A 17359-nucleotide genomic window follows, 5' to 3' on the forward strand; every position below is an offset into this window, starting at 1 on the left:
ATGATGATGAGGATTTAATGCATCACAAACAGCTATCTTTACAGAAAGATCTTTTTTGTAAACTAGCATTACCACTTATTAACTTACTTAACTCAAATGTTGCAGTAGCTGTTATGTTACACACTGTAACAGTTTGCATACACATATAACCTAATCTAATGTTGAGGTGGAACAGATTGCAGGTACTTGGTGTGTGTCCTATTGTGTCTCTCACTCCTGCTAAATAAAGGGGGTGAGAAGTATGAAGTAAAATAAGAATACCACAACGTTGTATCTAAGTAAGCCCAACACCAGTGACTCTTCAGCATGTGTGTGTCTGGACCCGGTGTCACCACCTTGTCTTAGTGGAGCGGTAACCTGAGAAGACGAATCGATTATTTATCGTTTTCTTTGTGTGTGTGTCTGTGTGTCTGTGTGTGTGTGCAGTTGTGTTCCTCCCTCCTGATAAAACGAGGTGTTACATACCATTATTAGAACTATCCCCATCCTACACTGCACGCACGGAGGCCTGCAGGTGCTTTCGACCCACCACAGGAATCCTACCTGAGCACCAGAGAGCTTTTGTGGAAGCAGTTTGGTTGAATAAAATAATGATGTGAAATATAACCCGCTGTGGGATTGTCTCCCCTCGTGCATCGTGCACTTTGTCGATTAGCGTGGCAGCAACACGCGGATTACGTTCGCCGACGGAGCACTAGTACGAAGCCAAAACCCGATCCGCTGCCGTTACGTAACAAGTGCCGGTGACGTAACTCCCTCCAGCCCGGGACGGTCCGCGCGCGCACAGAGAGCGCCCGACGGGGGGGGGGGGGGGGGGAGTGGGAGGGTAGCGGGCCGCTAGAGCTGCACTCTGCTGCTGCTGCCTCGGAGGGGGATGGAGGGGAGGGGGAAGGTGTGTGGGGGGGGGGGGGGGGTCAATTCTTTTTCAAAACAACCCGACATAAGGAGGCACTCGGACAAATGGGGGGCGTGAGACGGAGACCGGGGTTTCGGGCCCCTCGGTAAGGACACGAGTCGGACGAGATGGCGCACGCGCACGTTTTCAAACGCCTGCACGGAGCCAAACAGGTCCGCGAGCTCGAGCCCCACGGCGGCAGGCCCTCCAGCACCGCGGGTCATTTGACAGTGCGTGTGTGCGCGTGCGTGTGTGCCTTTTTGTCTGTAGGCCACCCGCTGCTTTGACGGGAGAGTAATGGAGTATGAGGAGCACGACGTGCCCCCCGCTGGCAGCCCCCTCAAAAGAGGTAAGAGGATCCACCCGTGAGCTTTTATCCCTTTGGGGCCGTTCGAACTGTTGTTGGATGCAACTTGGCGTGTTTACAGTTCATTTTTTCTCTGTTGCCTTTTTTTGTTTCTAGTCTTTACGTCCTCTATTCAACGCTCACCTTTCCTTCACTGGCCCACGTCACGGCGTTCACTATTACCTCCTTTCCCTCCACTCTCATCCATCTTTACCCCATTAACCCCCCCTGATCCCTTCCATGGAGTGTGGTGAAGGTGCTGTGAGTGGGTAAGGATGGAAGTAAGCCGGAGTAATCCTTGAGGATTAGTTCTTCTTGCTTCTGTTTTTGGTCAATGCTTTACTATTCAAAGCCTCAGCCAGGCTACGATCAAACTGTCGGCCGTCACTTGAGACGATAAGACACTTTGTTTTTCTGCCACAACCCACCACGCACCTGTGATGCTACATGCACTGCTTCACTAATGGGTGTAAAGTGCAGAGTGAAGAAAAGAACGTTGCTTTTATTGTGACCAAAGTGAAACCGCATCGATACCCTTTAATGACGTAACAACAGTAGGCCCACAGTTTAATGATGCGTCCAAAAGAAGGCCCTCCTTTTAAAATGTTATATAAACATATATATATATAAACTTAGAGTTTACCAGTGTCAGCAGTCTGCGGACAGTTTATAGTAATTACGTAATGACTTTTGCCTCTAGTGGTACTGGAGTACAAAGATAAGGAGATCAAGCAAAAACAGCAATCATGGATTTCTCTTACATGTGTTACACATGGTCCAAACCAAACATGATATCCTTCGATTTAACTATAAATGCGACTGTATATTGAATTTATAATAATGACATCATTGCTTTTGCGCAATTAAAGGGGGTAAGGTATGTTTTTTTTACACCATCAGCATCAGCTTATCAGCACCTGGAACTGCTGCATTGGCATTTCAGTCTGGTTTGAGTGAGTTTCGGTGTGGTTGTACAGTTTTTCATAGTGCTGAGATGGCCCTTCTTAGGGTGACGAATGTCTTGGTTTTAGTGGCGGCTGTGGGTGTCTCTTTATCGTTCTTGAGCGCTTTGTTTGAGTCTCTCGTGCTGCTCCACATTGCATTTCCTCCGGCCTTTTCCGAGTAAAACCTCTCTCGGTTCTTTATTGGATCAGAAGCTGTCGCTTGCATCCAACAGGGATCGGATTTACTTCTCTAAACATTATCCTTTATTGATATAATATTGGTGTCTATTGTCATAATAGCGTCAGCCAGTGGTATCCGTGAACTAAATTGATATCAAGCGAGCCGATTTTTCGCAATAAATCAAAATTTTCAGTTGAAACATCAAATCCCTTTTGGCCCTTTAACTCCTCAGGGTCAATTTTAAACATTCAGTCAGTCACTTATAGGACAAGATGTTAACATCATACAGAAAAGATTTTTTGGGGGCTTTCAAATTGTGGTTATGAATGTTGAGGAGCAATAAAGTAGCTAATCTGACTTATATATATATTTGCACATTTTGTATTCTTCCTGTCCTCTATGTCTCAGAGTTTGGCATTCGGCCCTCTCCTCTGTGTTCAGGGGTCTTGTTATGTCACGCAGCAACTGTCACTTCAGTCGTCAGCTTGCATGTCAGAGTGTAAAGACGTGAGATTTTGAATGATGAGGGCTCGATGATGATAGGTGTGTGCCTCTGTAGTCATGTGATCATGTATTTTGCGTGTGTGTGTGTGTGTGTGTGTGTGTGTGTGGACCTGCTGGTGGGTTCATGACTGGTTTGTCTTGCTAAACGTGTGCAGCCTCTGTCACATTTAGTTTGTACAGAGATCGATGTTGGTGGACTGTTCACCCCCGTTAGCGCATCTTCACTAATTCAATTCTGTTGATAAAACCATAAACCGTTTTCTCACATAACGCTCACTGGCTTTTATTTGTTGTCAACAGAGCAAACATCCTCCAATACCCCACCGAAACTGTGTTAACAAATATAACATTAAACCTGAACAAGTAGGTCATTGTAGTAAATACAGTAAAACATCCAACCAATGGCTTTGTTTCAAGTGTTGGTTCGGTGATTTTGTAAACATATGATAATAAATATCGTTTGTCTTTTGTCTAATAAGTATCTTTTGTAAAAATGTTCCACAACATTCGCTCCTTAAGCTCCTTTGAAACACAACGCCTATATACACTCAGCATTTTAACTTTGTAATCAAGGAAAATAAATAAATGTATCGCTTTTGATGTGAAAATTAAGCTTATATTTACCTTGAAAAGTTTCTTTTAGTCTAACACAATTTCTTTTGCAATCCCCTTCAACCACCTGCAGTTCGTGTTCATCTTTCTTTACATTTACCCCCTAGCGTGCAAACTGCTCTGCTTTCCTTCCATGCTTTCTGCTTATGAAGCAAAACTGATTTGACGAGGGGAGGAAAACAGTGGAAACCACAGAGGGCCCGATCTGCTGTCAGACAAACACCGGCTAGCTCTGCGTCTGCCATTGACACTTATCTCCCCTGCCTTCAAACCTCTCTGTCTCACACACACTGTCACAAACACACACACAGGCACACTTAAGAACACACAGCCCCAAAAATACCCCCCGCCGACCCGTTTTTCAGAACTGCCCTCAGCCCGTTTACTCGCACTCACGGCAATTCAGACTTTCTCACAATTGCGGTCAAACAGGCAGAGAGAAAGAGGACCTGTTGCTTCACAGACACCCACCTCCTCTGCCTTCATCTGCTGCGTCTGCGTCTGTGTGCGTGTGTGTGTTAAAGTGGGTACGGTTGCCAAAGAGTCGCACAAACACAACACAGACGCACAGCATTGTGAATAGCAGTCCTCTAATTTAATCAGAAAGGCGTCTTATCTGACCATGGGGTGTTTGTACTTACTGAAAAAGAAATACTAAAGAAGTCTGAGGATTCAGCAACCAGGAGTTTATCACAGCTGAATCTGTAACTTGAATCCCGGGTTGGTTTCTGCCACATTTAATGCCTGATTTAATTGAATGATCCATTAAGCTGATTGAAAGCCAACCCTGTAAGCCTCAGGACTTCACACAGTTGTGGATTTAATACTTCTCGCAATGATTTAAAAAAAATATTGTATTTAAAATTTGACTTCAATTGCAGATATAACGACAACAAAATATACTTCAAAAATTAAAGTACTGTTGTTGCTGAACTCTGATACTAAGAGCTTTAAATTAACAGGACTTTCATGATGTAGTTGGTGGTGCTTGGATGGTTTGATACATTTGAATGTATAAACTATAATTAAAACTGTATTTTAGTAAATGTACTCAGCTATTATCTAGCTGGGTTGAATTGTGGATTTCACCCATGGTTTTGGTCCGTAAATCAACGGTTTTTTTCTCCAACAAATCAACCCAGTTGCTCATATTCTGTGCGACCTTTGGTGAAACTCACATTCACAGTAAATGCTGTTTGGTTCTGAATCACTAACAACATTTCTTCTGCCTCAGGAGGAGTCGTGTCCAAGACTCATCTGAGTAAGTGCTTTTTGAAATATGGCGCGTTAGCATGTGTGTGGCTCTGAGTGTGGTAATGACATTGGTTGTGTTTGTGCTAGATAATTGTGCATGCATTGCGGTATTTCGTAGTTAGTGAACATACAACAGCACACCTGTACAGCACGACACCACACACAAACGCACGCAAACCCTGCGTAGTGTCGTTGCATTAGCACCGCGGTGTGTGTGCTGTGTGTTGCACCTGTGCTGCCCCCCTCACACACACACACACGACACAGGCTGCACACACACACAGTGATGAAAATATCAACTTCTAGGGCTTTGGCATCCGAATGCAGATGACAGATAACGAACGTATCGTCTGTTTTTAACTTCTTTGGTTGAACCCTTTCTGCCACAACTTTTGCACACCTGTGCGTGTTATCGAACATCGAGATTGCCGCGCTGCACACACACACCAACCACTTTGTTAAGTGATGATAAACATGTGTGTGTATTGAAGATAGCCACGGTAGTCTCGTGTTGTTCATCAGTCCGGTGCTTTGTATATTACTCAAGAGGCTGCTCTACTCCACCTGAGTGTTTCACATTTTATGACGCTTTATTTTTCAACTCCACTACATTTAACAGGGAATCTTTGATTGACATAGAAACAGATGATCACCTTATAAAGTCTGATGCACTGTTACAGAATAAACTACAGAATAGCATTCAGTGTAGTTTAAATCCACCTTGACCATCTGAAACATAACAGTGCTGCTGACCACTTAATGCAGAATTGATAATAATCCAGTAATGTGACACAATCTCCTCATGGCGGCCATTCCTTCCACTTTGCACCCATTAAGCACATTTTGCAAAATGTACTTTAACTATATATTTTGATTTTGAAATATCTCTCATAAAAGAGTAATGTAAAAAATTGGCATTTCTGCTAATCTCAATATTCTTTTAAATATTTTATTTCCGTCAGTGTAAATAAACAACCGTGTACATCCCAAGTATTAACAAGAAAACCTATAACTAAGAAATATATATATAATATTTAATTAATGTGTGAATATATAGCGTTGCATTAGTGAAATACTGTTGTACTTTACTTTGATTGTTCCTTTTGGAAATACTTTAGTTTAAAGTCTGAGGGAGAGAATTGGTCTTTTAACTTGTGGTGCAGAGTGAGGGGGTGAAGGATAACAACAAAGGTTTAAGGAAAAAGTACCCTGACAAAAAAGCAATAATAGGGGACAGTCCCCCCCTCCCCTTTTCTCTCTCTCTCTCACACACAAACACACAAACAGACACGCTCTAAAACACGGAAGGTGAGGCTGTGACTGTCAATCAAAAGTCTGAATAGGTCTGCTAAAGCTGCAGTGAGCACCTGACACGGCTTCCTGAAGGAAGGACAGAAAGACAGAAGAGAGGCTGGAAGGACGCGTGTCAACGAGAGACCGTCGTTAGACAAAGTGAGAGGACGAGTGACTTTGTAAAAGTGGCACAAACATCCGAGGCAAGCGGAGGAGTGAGGATTATGCGAGGTAGGGATGAAGTTTCTTGGTGTGTGTGTGTGGGTGTGAATGTGTGTGTGTGTGTGTGTGTGTGTGTGTGTGTGTCTGTTAGTGTGTTATTACGGGTGTGGACGATCCAATAAAATATATTTGTATCAATTAGATAATTTGCATGCTATTAGTTATACGTTTCTCTTCATTAATCCAGATCCAGAGTTTTTTGAAAGTGAATACATGACTGTAAAATTATGCTGCTGATGCTACATGTTGTTATCGGGACAATTAATTACGTAATCGTTAGATTTACAGCATTTTTAGCTCTGGCTTCGCCGGGTCAAACAGGGAAAGTTGCTTTAAGTTTTATAATTCTACGCTTAAATCCAACTAGTTGTATTTCTTAGTTTGATGTTTCAGCTTGTTTAAAGTTCCCTAAAGAAAGCGTGAAACTGAAAACATGAACTTAATTTGGTGTCTCCAAAGTTCTTTATTGGCGTGCCGTTGTGTATGTTCACATTAATATATGTGTTTCAGTTGTAGGGTTTGGTAACATGACTCAATGTTGCGCTTCCTTTGATGGATTGAAGATTTGAATCATGTCTCAGATATTTCTTCACCCCCCCCCCCCCTCCCACAGACACAAAGCTGAGCAGACTTAAGACGTTGAGAACCAGAATGCAATAAGTTCAAATGTCTGCTTTTTGAAACAAATCACATGCATTTTAAATTTACAGTAAAACACATTTTGTTTAGACTCATCGTAGTTTCATTGTAAGTAACGTCATTACAAATTAAACATATTAAGGCCCAAGGAACCAGATTCTTAAATGACATTTTAAATTTTACAAACCCGTTCGCAAACACTTTCGCCGTATTGTAACCAAAGTAAAAACGAAAGAGACAGGAAAACAGGATGCTTCACAACCGCAGTGCATCAGTTCGAATGGACTCACCTCTCACACATACAGTAGACAGGTTGCAAAGGAAATGCTGATATTATAATCAAAATCTGAAAATGAAATGATAAAAAAGGGTATTCCTTATGCAAAGTTATGCATTCCAAACTAATAAAATAAAAACACACAGCACAATTTCCATGCAAGTTGCTCATACACTTGCTTTCTCTTGCAACATGCACACACACACACACACACACACACACAAAAGATGCACAGGTACACGCAGATCCGCAGCTGCTTTTTAGATGGCGCATAGATATCGCACATCTCCTCCCTGCAGCTGTTTGTGGATAATGTGTGTACGAACGAGAGATTTCCATTTCCCAAAACAGGACTTTTGTTTCTGCACTTAAATAAACATTTATTCATCTAATTCCTGGTGGTTACACACACACACACAGACACACACACATTTCAATAGGCTTTTTCTTTGGTGTTTGGGGGATTCCTGTGTAGATTTTACATACCCTTTCTTTGTGTGAAAGGATTTCCTTGTGCCTCCGTGCAGCGCTTCCAGAGCGGCAGAAGCGGTTGGCTTTAGATCAAAGCTCAAAAACATCAAAATCGCAGGTGACACATTCCCCCCAAAATATGGTAAAGAAAACGCTTGATAAGTCATTCACACACTTTTGCTACTGTCAGAGCGTTACTTCTCTCAAACACCCCCAAATTCAGCCGGCACTTCAAAGTAAGTACAGTTAACCTGGTGATAATTGACGTTCAGACTAGATTTAATATTTTTCATTTTCTCAGATGAGGTGCTTGTTTTGACTTTTCAAATAATTAATGAAACTCGTTAATTCTCACGTAAGTCTAAGAACCAACACAGTTTGGAGCATCAAGATATTTTAACTCCTGTCTGGAGTCAGCATTCCAGCAATTGTGATCAGAAATGTTAAGTTAACAAAATATTTAATACCCCAAGTTGTGATGAATTACATCAACGTGTTTTTAAAGTGTTGTTAAAGAGAATTAAATACAGATGTTAGATGTTCATAATTGGTGGCCTTTTAAAATGAATTTGTTTTGTGTCACAGCGATCCTCTTCTGCTTTGCACGTAACAGAACGCATTTTAGATACGATCATCAACACACCTCACACAAACACACAATCGGTGTGTGAGTGCGTGTGAGGTGTGTGCGCGTGTGAGGTGTGTACACAAACTTTGTTTGCACTCTTGCTCGCAAATGTGGCAAAGCTTCCGTCAGAGGAAAGTTTTTTCTGATAGTTTTGTCCGTTTACAGACTTGCTGACGGGATGATTTTGAGTACAAAGAGTTGAGAGTGTGAATGTGTATCGTCCTCCCACTACCTCGGCACCCCGCCAGTACACACACACACACACACACACACACACACACACCCCACAAACACAGTACTGAAAAATACTCTTTCTAGGTTGAAATCCTAAAACTTTCAAAAGTTTTGAAAGCCAAAACTTTCCTTAAGAGCTTCCTTTTCTCCTCGCCCTTTTTTAGTATATTGTAATGGAATCGTAATTGTAATTTATGTGTATTTCAGTTATTGTCCACATTCAGCAGGAAGTCATTACACAAAAACGTGTGATTGTTTCTCAATACTTATTTTCTGTTTTGCACGGAAGCTCCGGCTGTATGTACGACGGCACTTATAAATCTACTTTTTGAGCCATCGATAACTCTGAATCTTGATCAAAAGACACAAATCAGTTAGTGGCATTTTGGATGTGGAAGAATCGGAGATAATAGGCGACACTATTTCATTTTGACAGACAAACCAGAATATTTCCACCACTTTCCAGTGTGTTCAAACATCTTCAACTTCTTGGCAAGTCAAACATTTTAGGATTTAAATTGATTGGAGTGCTTGTTTAGTTGATCTAACTTCAGGATGAATATGTAAATGCATGTTTGTATGTTTGTGTTCATACTGTACGTTGTTACTGGAACTCAGTGGAAACATCCGGCGTCACATTGTAAGTCATGATACAACACAAGTAAAAAGCGTTTCTTGGATAAAGTATACTGGAAAGCAAAATGAATCTTGATTAGGGATTAAGTACATATAATACACATTATACCTATAGTAGGTTTACATGTCTGACCTTATTAATTTGATCATTATACAGCAGTTAAGCAGAAATGCCACATGAGGGTAAACTAATATCTGCTGTTCATTTTCCAGTAAACATTTATTTTGAATATGTATTCGTATGATCTCAGCTGCTCAACTCAATTGCCTTTCTCTGTCACTGACAAAGACACTCGAGGGAGGAAATGAAGGTGGTTTAGTTCTTTATCAGTAAATTATCTCTATCTGTTGGTTGTTATTTGTCCAACCATTCGGCTGGAGATAAGAAGTGCGGCACAGTGGCGTCCTCCTTCATTTAATTTGCACTTAAAGATGCTACCCTATTCTTGCAGATTCTCTTTTTTGCAGGTGTTGTTCTAAGTATAAATATACAAAACAGAAGGCGTGATTTAACATGATAACCTTACTACACAGCAGTAAGGTTGACGATTTAAGAATTATCCAAACTATTGCGCAGCAGTGTGAAGCAGAATGTGTGTGCGTGAGTAAATGTGTGATCAGTGAGAGGTTGTGGGTCAAGGTGGATTTCCTGTTGTTGATGTCAATCAGAAGTGAAATAGCGAGAAAAGACTGAGACCGCTCATGTTCTCTGCACATTTCCCCCACTACAGATAGATATAAAACCATAATTACCGTTACATGATATTTTATTAAATGCAGCATATGTTGTTTGGCTTGCAGGGAAATGCTTGTGCTGTGTTTATTTAAACCAAATCACCAAGACATGATGGAGTGTCTGGAGCTTGGTGTATTTCTGAAATACTGTAATTCTTATCACGGTGTATCTTGAGGTAGATGAATCAGCTCCTTTGGTAGAAGCAGAAATCTCATCTTGTGAGTGTTCCGTGCTTCATGGCGTGTGCAAATTAAAACGTTCAGGAAGGTCCGTCCTGCTCAGGAGCCGCCAGGTAACCCGGTGGCATAAGAAAAAGAGGGCACAGACTGACACACTAACACACACTCGCCAGGAAATCTGACACAGTTTTGCACGGAAGCGCGGATCCTTCGGTATCAGACGTACAAGCTCGTATCGCAAAAAAAAAAAAAATCACACAGCTTAATTGCAGACAGGAATAGATTAATGGAGATTATGTAGTGAGGAATGACACTGAAATATACTCTGCTTCCCGGCTGTGTGTCATTCTATATTTCTATAAATTCAATACATAACATAAATATCCACACAATTATCGTGCTATAAAACTGTTCCCCCCTTCTGTTGCCAATACAGCTTTTGGACTTCTCTGGTATTTCAATGCATCAATTAACATCCGATTCACCACTAAGCAAAGGTTTGATGGATTCGATAGCTCCTAGAGGTCAGGATCACTGAGGGAGGGGGGCGGGGGGGTGGGCCATTACTGGCAGTGATGAAGGTAAAGAGAGAGAGTGCATTACTGGCAGCTGTGTCCTTTATGAGCGAGACAGAGATGGATTCACAAAGAAAGAAAGGAAGACATGAAAGAGGGACAGTCACATTGAAAGAGAAGCCAGTTAACCACTTGAAAGGCCTCTGAGGTTGACACCTCCGTCTGCTTCGCCTTACTCCATTTGCAAATATTCCACTTCCCTTAGAAGCCTCCTCTCTTTGTCGTATTTGATGTTTTTTTGTTCACTATCACATTAAGGCAGGAGGTGTTGGAGAGGAAAATACCTTTGGTTCACTCTGGTCACACAGCATCTGATACATGTTTGAGGGGGAAGTACACTTACACATACTTTCGCAGAGTGGGAATTGCTTTGATCACTTCTTTGTCTGAAAACATACGTTGTCGTCGTGACGCTTGTTGGCTTGTGTTACTTCGACTGTGCACGACAGCAGTTCAGACAGATGTTATGATCTGTGTGTGCGGCATTAAAAGGTTTAAGGATATTCAAAGAACATAAACTATTGCACTATTTAATTTAATTGAGAAATTGTAGCTATTCATATGCTGCTCAGCTGCTGCGTGCAGAGATTCAGATACTGACGAGTTGCCGCGGTTGCGTTGCCCCTCCCGGAGTGCTGTCTGAGGGAGTGTGAAGTGAGCGCGACGCATGGGGAAAGTAGAAATGCACTTGAAAACGTTAACACTGCTCTTGCTCCTGTGTTTGCACAGCCGAGATTGAGGTCATCCCGTGTAAGATCTGCGGTGACAAGTCTTCTGGGGTGCATTATGGAGTCATCACCTGTGAGGGCTGCAAGGTGAGATGACAGCATCCAATGAACACACACACACACAAGACCTGTCTGTATTAAAGGAGCATTTCAATATTTCGCTGGTTTGGGGGTTGTGACCAAGTCAAGACCAGGACCAGACTAGTTTGAGTCGCACGGGCCATAGCCCCCCTTAAGTTAATGTGAAAGATCCCCATTCCCATAACAACACCCAAAGAAAGCAAGTGACGGTCTTGATATAAAATATAAAGTCCCCTTTGTCTGAGACAAAGAGTAAAAATGCCATCAAGAGGAGACATAGGAGTTCAAAAACTGGCCTGTCTGGGCTTTGTTAACCACGCCACATCAACCCGCCCTTAGGGATTTTTCCGGCGCAGTCAGCTACCCACCGTGTCCTACTCCTGCTCCAGGCAGAGCAACTGTCCCATCGACCGGGCCAGCCGCAACCGCTGCCAACACTGCCGTCTGCAGAAGTGCTTGATGAAGGGCATGAGCAGAGATGGTGAGTCCCGGCCCGGACAGAATATGTACTCTCACTCTCACAGCATCTCATTCTTCGTTCATTTTGTGTTTGTGTGTTTTTCGACCTTGTCAGCTGTGAAGTTCGGACGAATGTCTAAACGTCAGCGGGACTCTCTAAATGCAGAGGTGGAGCGACATCGGCAACAGCAGCAGCAGCAGCAGCAGCAGCAGCAGCAGCAATGTCAGGGAGACGCCCAGTCTCTCTTATCCTTACCTTCCAAGGTCCGTCAAGACCGCTCGCCACAGCTCCTTCATTCCGTGGCCTCCGCCTACTCCTTCACCAGGGAGGCCGAGCTGCTGTCCTACACCGCCGATGTCCACCCTTGCCTGGTGTGCTCCCCGAGCGAGTCGCAGGTGTCGGGTATGATCTACCGAGGCTCCGGTGGGCCTCCCACATCGAGATCCCTGGCCAGGTTGGACAACGGTGCACACCTTGACATAAGAGGTGAGGCCTTTTGTGTGTGCGTGTGAACACGTCACCATTGTGTCCTTTTCTGCTATTTCTCATTTGTTTTTCTTTATTCCTCCCGACAGGGTACGAATCCAGGCAGCCGTCGCATGATCTCGCAGGAATTCACCCCTACAACCCTCTGGAGGATCCTTTCAGCCTCTATCCTCACTCTCTGAGGAATACAGGTGAGCCAGCAGCACAGTGGGCTAACATGAATAAAAAGGGCTTTAGTTTAGTACTTACAACTATTTATTTTCTATTTCCAGATGAGCTGTGCGCCAGCATAGTGCGTTCCCACAGGGAAACCAGCCAGTACAGAGTGGAGGAGCTGCTGGCCCTCAGATGGAAGCTCCTCAGCAGAGAGGAGATCCAGGCCTACCAGAGCAAAGTATACAAACCTGACGACTCTTTAAGGGGGGGTTTTAAGATTCCATCTCACATTTGGGAAAACAAAACACGCTACTTAAAATAGGCTGGAGGGCAAGTTTTGGTTGATAAAAACAGACACGGTTCTTTCTGAACGCATATGAAGCTGCTTTTCAGCAGCACATGTAATATTTAATGTATTTACATTTAATAAAGATCTACAATAAGGAAACAGCCTGTTTAAACGTCAAGAAAGTGAGGATGAGTTTATGTGATGTAATTAAAGAAGTGGAGTCTCTATTTGTGTTGATTCATTCGTTTAAATAAATTCACCATGCTCTCGCTCTCTCTCTCTCTCTCTCTCTCTCTCCCAGTCGGTGGATGAGATGTGGCAGTACTGTGCCATCCGGCTTACGGATGCCGTGCAGTATGTGGTGGAGTTTGCAAAACACATCCCAGGTTTCCGCTTGCTCAGCCAGAACGACCAGATCGCTCTCCTGAAGACCGGTGAGCTCCGCTGTCCCCCGTCAACCATAGTCTAAAACGCTTCTTTATCCTCCGTTTTACCTTCTCTTAACACAGTCTCCCCCCTCCCCTCCCCCCTCCGCCCTCAGGCTCCATGGAGGTGGTTCTGGTCAGGATGAGTCGCTTCTTCAACACAGAGAACAGCACGGTCTTCTTTGACGGGAAATTTGCTGGAGTGGAAGTCTTCAAGTCTTTGGGTAAGGAGTTCTGTACGCGCAAAGGCAGTTCTGAAACTATTGCTGCCGTTAACACAAAAGTATGGTGGTTCACCAGTGCGCTCTGGTTTGTTGTCTTGCAGCGTGCGGTGATCTAATCACGGCAGTGTTTGACTTTGCCCACGGTATGTGTGATCTCAAGCTCACGGAGCCGCAGATTGCTCTCTTCAGTGCTCTCGTGCTGATCAACACGGGTAAGATCAACTCCCCTGTGCCTCAATCGTATTGCGTGTTATTCCTTAACATAAACAAGTGGGAAAACTCTATGCAAGAGTAGATTAGCCTCAGGACAAGCAACATGTAACAGGCAGTGCTCATCACATTTTATTAATTTATTTATTTCGGCAGAATTAGCCTCTCCCAGAGGTCGACAATGTAATAGAACAAGCCTCACAGCTATTCACAATACCGTAAAAAGATCAGAATCTGATGGGGTTTTTAAATAAACTTGTTTCTTTGTCTGTCCTTCGCTGCAGATCGTCCTTGTCTGGAGGACAGAGGCAGAGTTCAGCAAGTACAAAAAAGCGTTGAGTCTGGACTCACACACATTCTACGCCGAGACAACCAAGAGAGTCTAATGTACAAGGTCGAGATCTACTATTCCTCGACCTGCGCGTTCTTTGCTGCAGTCGGCGGCGTGTTTCTGACATTGTTTGTGTTTTCCCTGCAGCTGCACCAGAGGATGTCAGTGTTGCGTTCGCTCTGCAGTCTGCACATGGAGAAGCTGCGCGTCTTCAGTCAGCGTTACCCGCTCACTGCTCACTCTCTCTTCCCTCCGCTCTACAAGGAGCTCTTCGCCTCTGAGGCGGAGCTGCTGCCCGGCACCACCCAGTGATGATCACCCAGTTTACGCAGAGCCGTGCACTCACTTATTATTTTATTGTCTCCTCGTTGTTTCCTGACAGAATCTATTTTTCTAACGATTAAAATATATAAAGAACGAGCTTTTTGGTAGATGGTGTCAAACGTATATTTCTATATTTTGATAGCTTAAATCTATTTCTATTATTCCAGGGAAAGATGCATTTTGTTGTTGTTTAGCAGCTCTTTGTCCGTGAGCCATTCGTTTTCTCAGGACACGTGCTAATGTGAGTCACAGTAAATGTGTGACACAGTGTGCTTGGATACAGAAAGAAAAATATGCTTTTTGTTGTCAACAGAAACTTAAAATGTGAAGGGGGGCGAGGTGGATGTGTGTTGCAGGAGTTGCTTAGTGACATTCCCTGTAAACAGCTTTGGCTTTTTAAGATCCAGGGCTGGTTGAAAACAAAACAGGGCGTTTTGAGCAATTTTTACAAATTTTGTAAGAAATGTCAATATTAAAAGCAGTATTTATGTGTTTCATTGCAGTATACTGTCATATTACATGTCATTTAGCTGACGCTTTTTATGTAGTTTACAGCTCAAACAGACACATTTAAGAGTGCAGTATCTCTTCATAACAAGTATTCTCCTCAGAACAACAGTGTTCAAATAAACACATCCAGACAGCAATAGACAACCTGCTTGCTTGAGAAATGTCTCCTCAGGTTGATTCTGTCAGATTGACTAACCAATCCTACAAAGCAGCTGTACCTCTTCATGTTATCCTCTGTGTTTGAAAATATCCTCACAGACTGTTATGTCTATTAAGCTTTGAAATATGTTGCATTAAAACTAAAAATGTAATTTAAAATATGAGCGATACCGTAGAAATCTCTTCATCCATGAGCATAATTGTCCCTTTTTTCCATTTTAACTTGCTTATGTTTTGCTTTCTTAACATATCTTTGAATAAAATGATGAGATGCTTCAGCATTAAGTACTGTATGTTCAGATGTATTCCTGTCTGTTGCCAGGATGGCTGAGTTTATAGTGAACATATTTATAATGTAAATCGGATAATCAACGACTGAGGCTTTGATACCGGGCCTATTTGGGAACTTGATTGTGCAGTATAAATAGTTGTGTTAAGGCTAAGACATGCAAGAAAGAAAGAAGGATCCTGTTGTGGGATGATAAGAAAAATAGCGTTTACATCTATGAATGGAATATAGGATCGTAGCATAGTTGCGGTGCCTTACTGTAGAGTTGTTGCTGTTGCATAGAAAACAAAGGAAGTATTAGTCATTGCTGGTGACCCTCCAGCAGCCTGGCAGTGGAAAGTTACCGGTTTGTCATAACTGTGGCTAAAAGTAAAGAGGAAGCCAATTAAAAGACTGAGTCAAATATTCTCGGTAAAAACCCTATTTTCACAAAGACTTATTGTCAATGTGTTGTTACATTAGAAAGCTTTCTTCTCTTCTGTGTGAGAGTGTTTGCTAAAAGTGAATTTTCTGAATTCTGTGATTTTTGTTTTCATATTTTGGTTTGGAAGGACGTAAATGCTACGTGTTGTGATGTTCTTGTCTCTCTTATTGGAGAACCATCACAACTTTATCTTTATTTACTTACCAGTTTCCCACTCGTATTTCACTTTCAGTAATTCTGCCGAAATGTCCTCCCCCTCTAATGTGCTAAAATACTTTAGTTGCTCAAGACCTGTTTACTCCTTTGAGACATTGCATGTAATTGAGCCATATAAATAAACAAGACCTGATGCTTCTGGAAGTAATAAGAAAACAGAACGGTCTTTGCGGTGCAAGTGGGAGAGTCTGTTTAGTTTTTTAGCATGGACAAACACTTTGGTACTGACTCACCACAACAAACAGCAGACTTTTATCGTAATATCAACTGTTTATGGCAGGAAATGAAACAGCTGTGGGGAGATCAGCAAAGGCATGATAATCTCTCCAGTTTAAACAGAGTCTTATAAAAGAAAACTGCAGAAACAAGCTAAATTACAGTCCTAAACTGAACAGGGAGGACTTCTCTGTTCTCTCTTTTTTCAACGAGGACATGGTGGGAGAGATAAGGACGAGGTTACTGTCAGTCTTTTAGACTGGAATCTACAAGGTCCCGGTGACCCAAACTCAAACTCAGTGTGTGGGACAACAACAGGAATTTAAGGACTTTGATATCTGAGCCAACAGTAACTCACAAACACAGTGTGAGACAAAATTCAGATTGAAATGACATATCAGAATTATCTTGTTGCTGGTATATTTTATAGTGTCATAATAAAACCTATAGTTCGTTTCATGTGTTTAAGAGAGCACTGTTCTGATTTTGCAAATCCAGTTTTAAGTCTTGGTACTAAAAAAAATCAAAGCTTGCTCAGATGGGAATACTCCAATTTTTGAATAAGTGGTTATTGAAAGACATGAGCATTTACCAGGAAAGGAGGTCCAACGTAACAGACTGCTGTGTTGCAATGAGGCCAACGTTGAATCCTGTCTTATGTTGACTTATGCTTGGCAGGGCGTATCAGCCTGTAAACTATAGGGCTGTCAAAATAAACGCATTAATCCATGCGATTAATGTGGCCCGCGATTAATGCAACAAAATATTTTAACATCGGCAGTTACATCAAGATGGAAGAAGCGTTTTGCATTTGAACTAAAACAAAACAGGGGCGCAACATACAGCGGAGAACTGTGCAGAGGAATTACATGTTCCACCTCCAAGGTGATCAAATGTGTGTGTAGTTTTGTGTTTAAAATATCATTAACAACAGTGTCTAAAATACGCTAAAGTGATTACTCATCATTTTTAAGATTTAGTCTTTAGAAGAAAAACAAACATTCATTAGAAAAAACATTGTAACAACAACAACAACAACAACATTCATTAATCGAGATGAATGAATTTCAAAATGTGCGATTAATTCGTTAGTTTAAAAAAAATCTATTGTCAGCCCCAAGAAATATTTAAACTATCACTACTGCTACTACTAATAATAATAACTCACTACATTCTACAACTAGTCCAATAATTACTTACTTGAC

General features: G+C 42.2%; 1 protein-coding gene across 3 annotated transcripts; it reads left to right on the plus strand.

Moving 5' to 3' along the window:
• The first annotated feature begins 811 nt into the window (after positions 1-811).
• rorc (RAR-related orphan receptor C) lies at positions 812-15294 on the plus strand. Of its 3 annotated transcripts, XM_040165646.2 has the most exons (12): positions 812-1001; positions 1166-1244; positions 11356-11441; positions 11775-11916; positions 12010-12381; positions 12471-12572; positions 12654-12775; positions 13128-13260; positions 13368-13475; positions 13577-13687; positions 13970-14079; positions 14164-15294. In XM_040165646.2, the coding sequence occupies exons 2-12, from the start codon at positions 1193-1195 to the stop codon at positions 14326-14328; spliced, it is 1503 nt and encodes a 500-aa protein (XP_040021580.2). In that variant the 5' UTR covers positions 812-1001; positions 1166-1192; the 3' UTR covers positions 14329-15294. The 3 variants fall into 3 exon arrangements, with proteins under 3 accessions (XP_040021580.2, XP_077950915.1, XP_040021581.2); XM_078094789.1 differs by having other exon boundaries at positions 817-1244; XM_040165647.2 differs by lacking the exons at positions 812-1001; positions 1166-1244 and adding an exon at positions 6024-6260.
• Positions 15295-17359: the final 2065 nt, after the last annotated feature.

Source organism: Gasterosteus aculeatus, chromosome 20, assembly GCF_964276395.1.
Source record: "Gasterosteus aculeatus chromosome 20, fGasAcu3.hap1.1, whole genome shotgun sequence".
Classification (NCBI taxonomy): Eukaryota; Metazoa; Chordata; class Actinopteri; order Perciformes; family Gasterosteidae; genus Gasterosteus; species Gasterosteus aculeatus.

What these genes read in the sequence shown, in the direction of transcription:
- rorc (XM_040165646.2), top strand. Translation starts at nt 1,193, where the DNA reads ATGGAGTATGAGGAGCACGACGTGCCCCCCGCTGGCAGCCCCCTCAAA. An exon ending in TCACTCTCTGAGGAATACAG is followed by an intron (nt 12,573 to 12,653) that starts GTGAGCCAGCAG and finishes TTCTATTTCCAG; the next exon opens with ATGAGCTGTGCGCCAGCATA. An exon ending in GGAAGTCTTCAAGTCTTTGG is followed by an intron (nt 13,476 to 13,576) that starts GTAAGGAGTTCT and finishes GTTGTCTTGCAG; the next exon opens with CGTGCGGTGATCTAATCACG.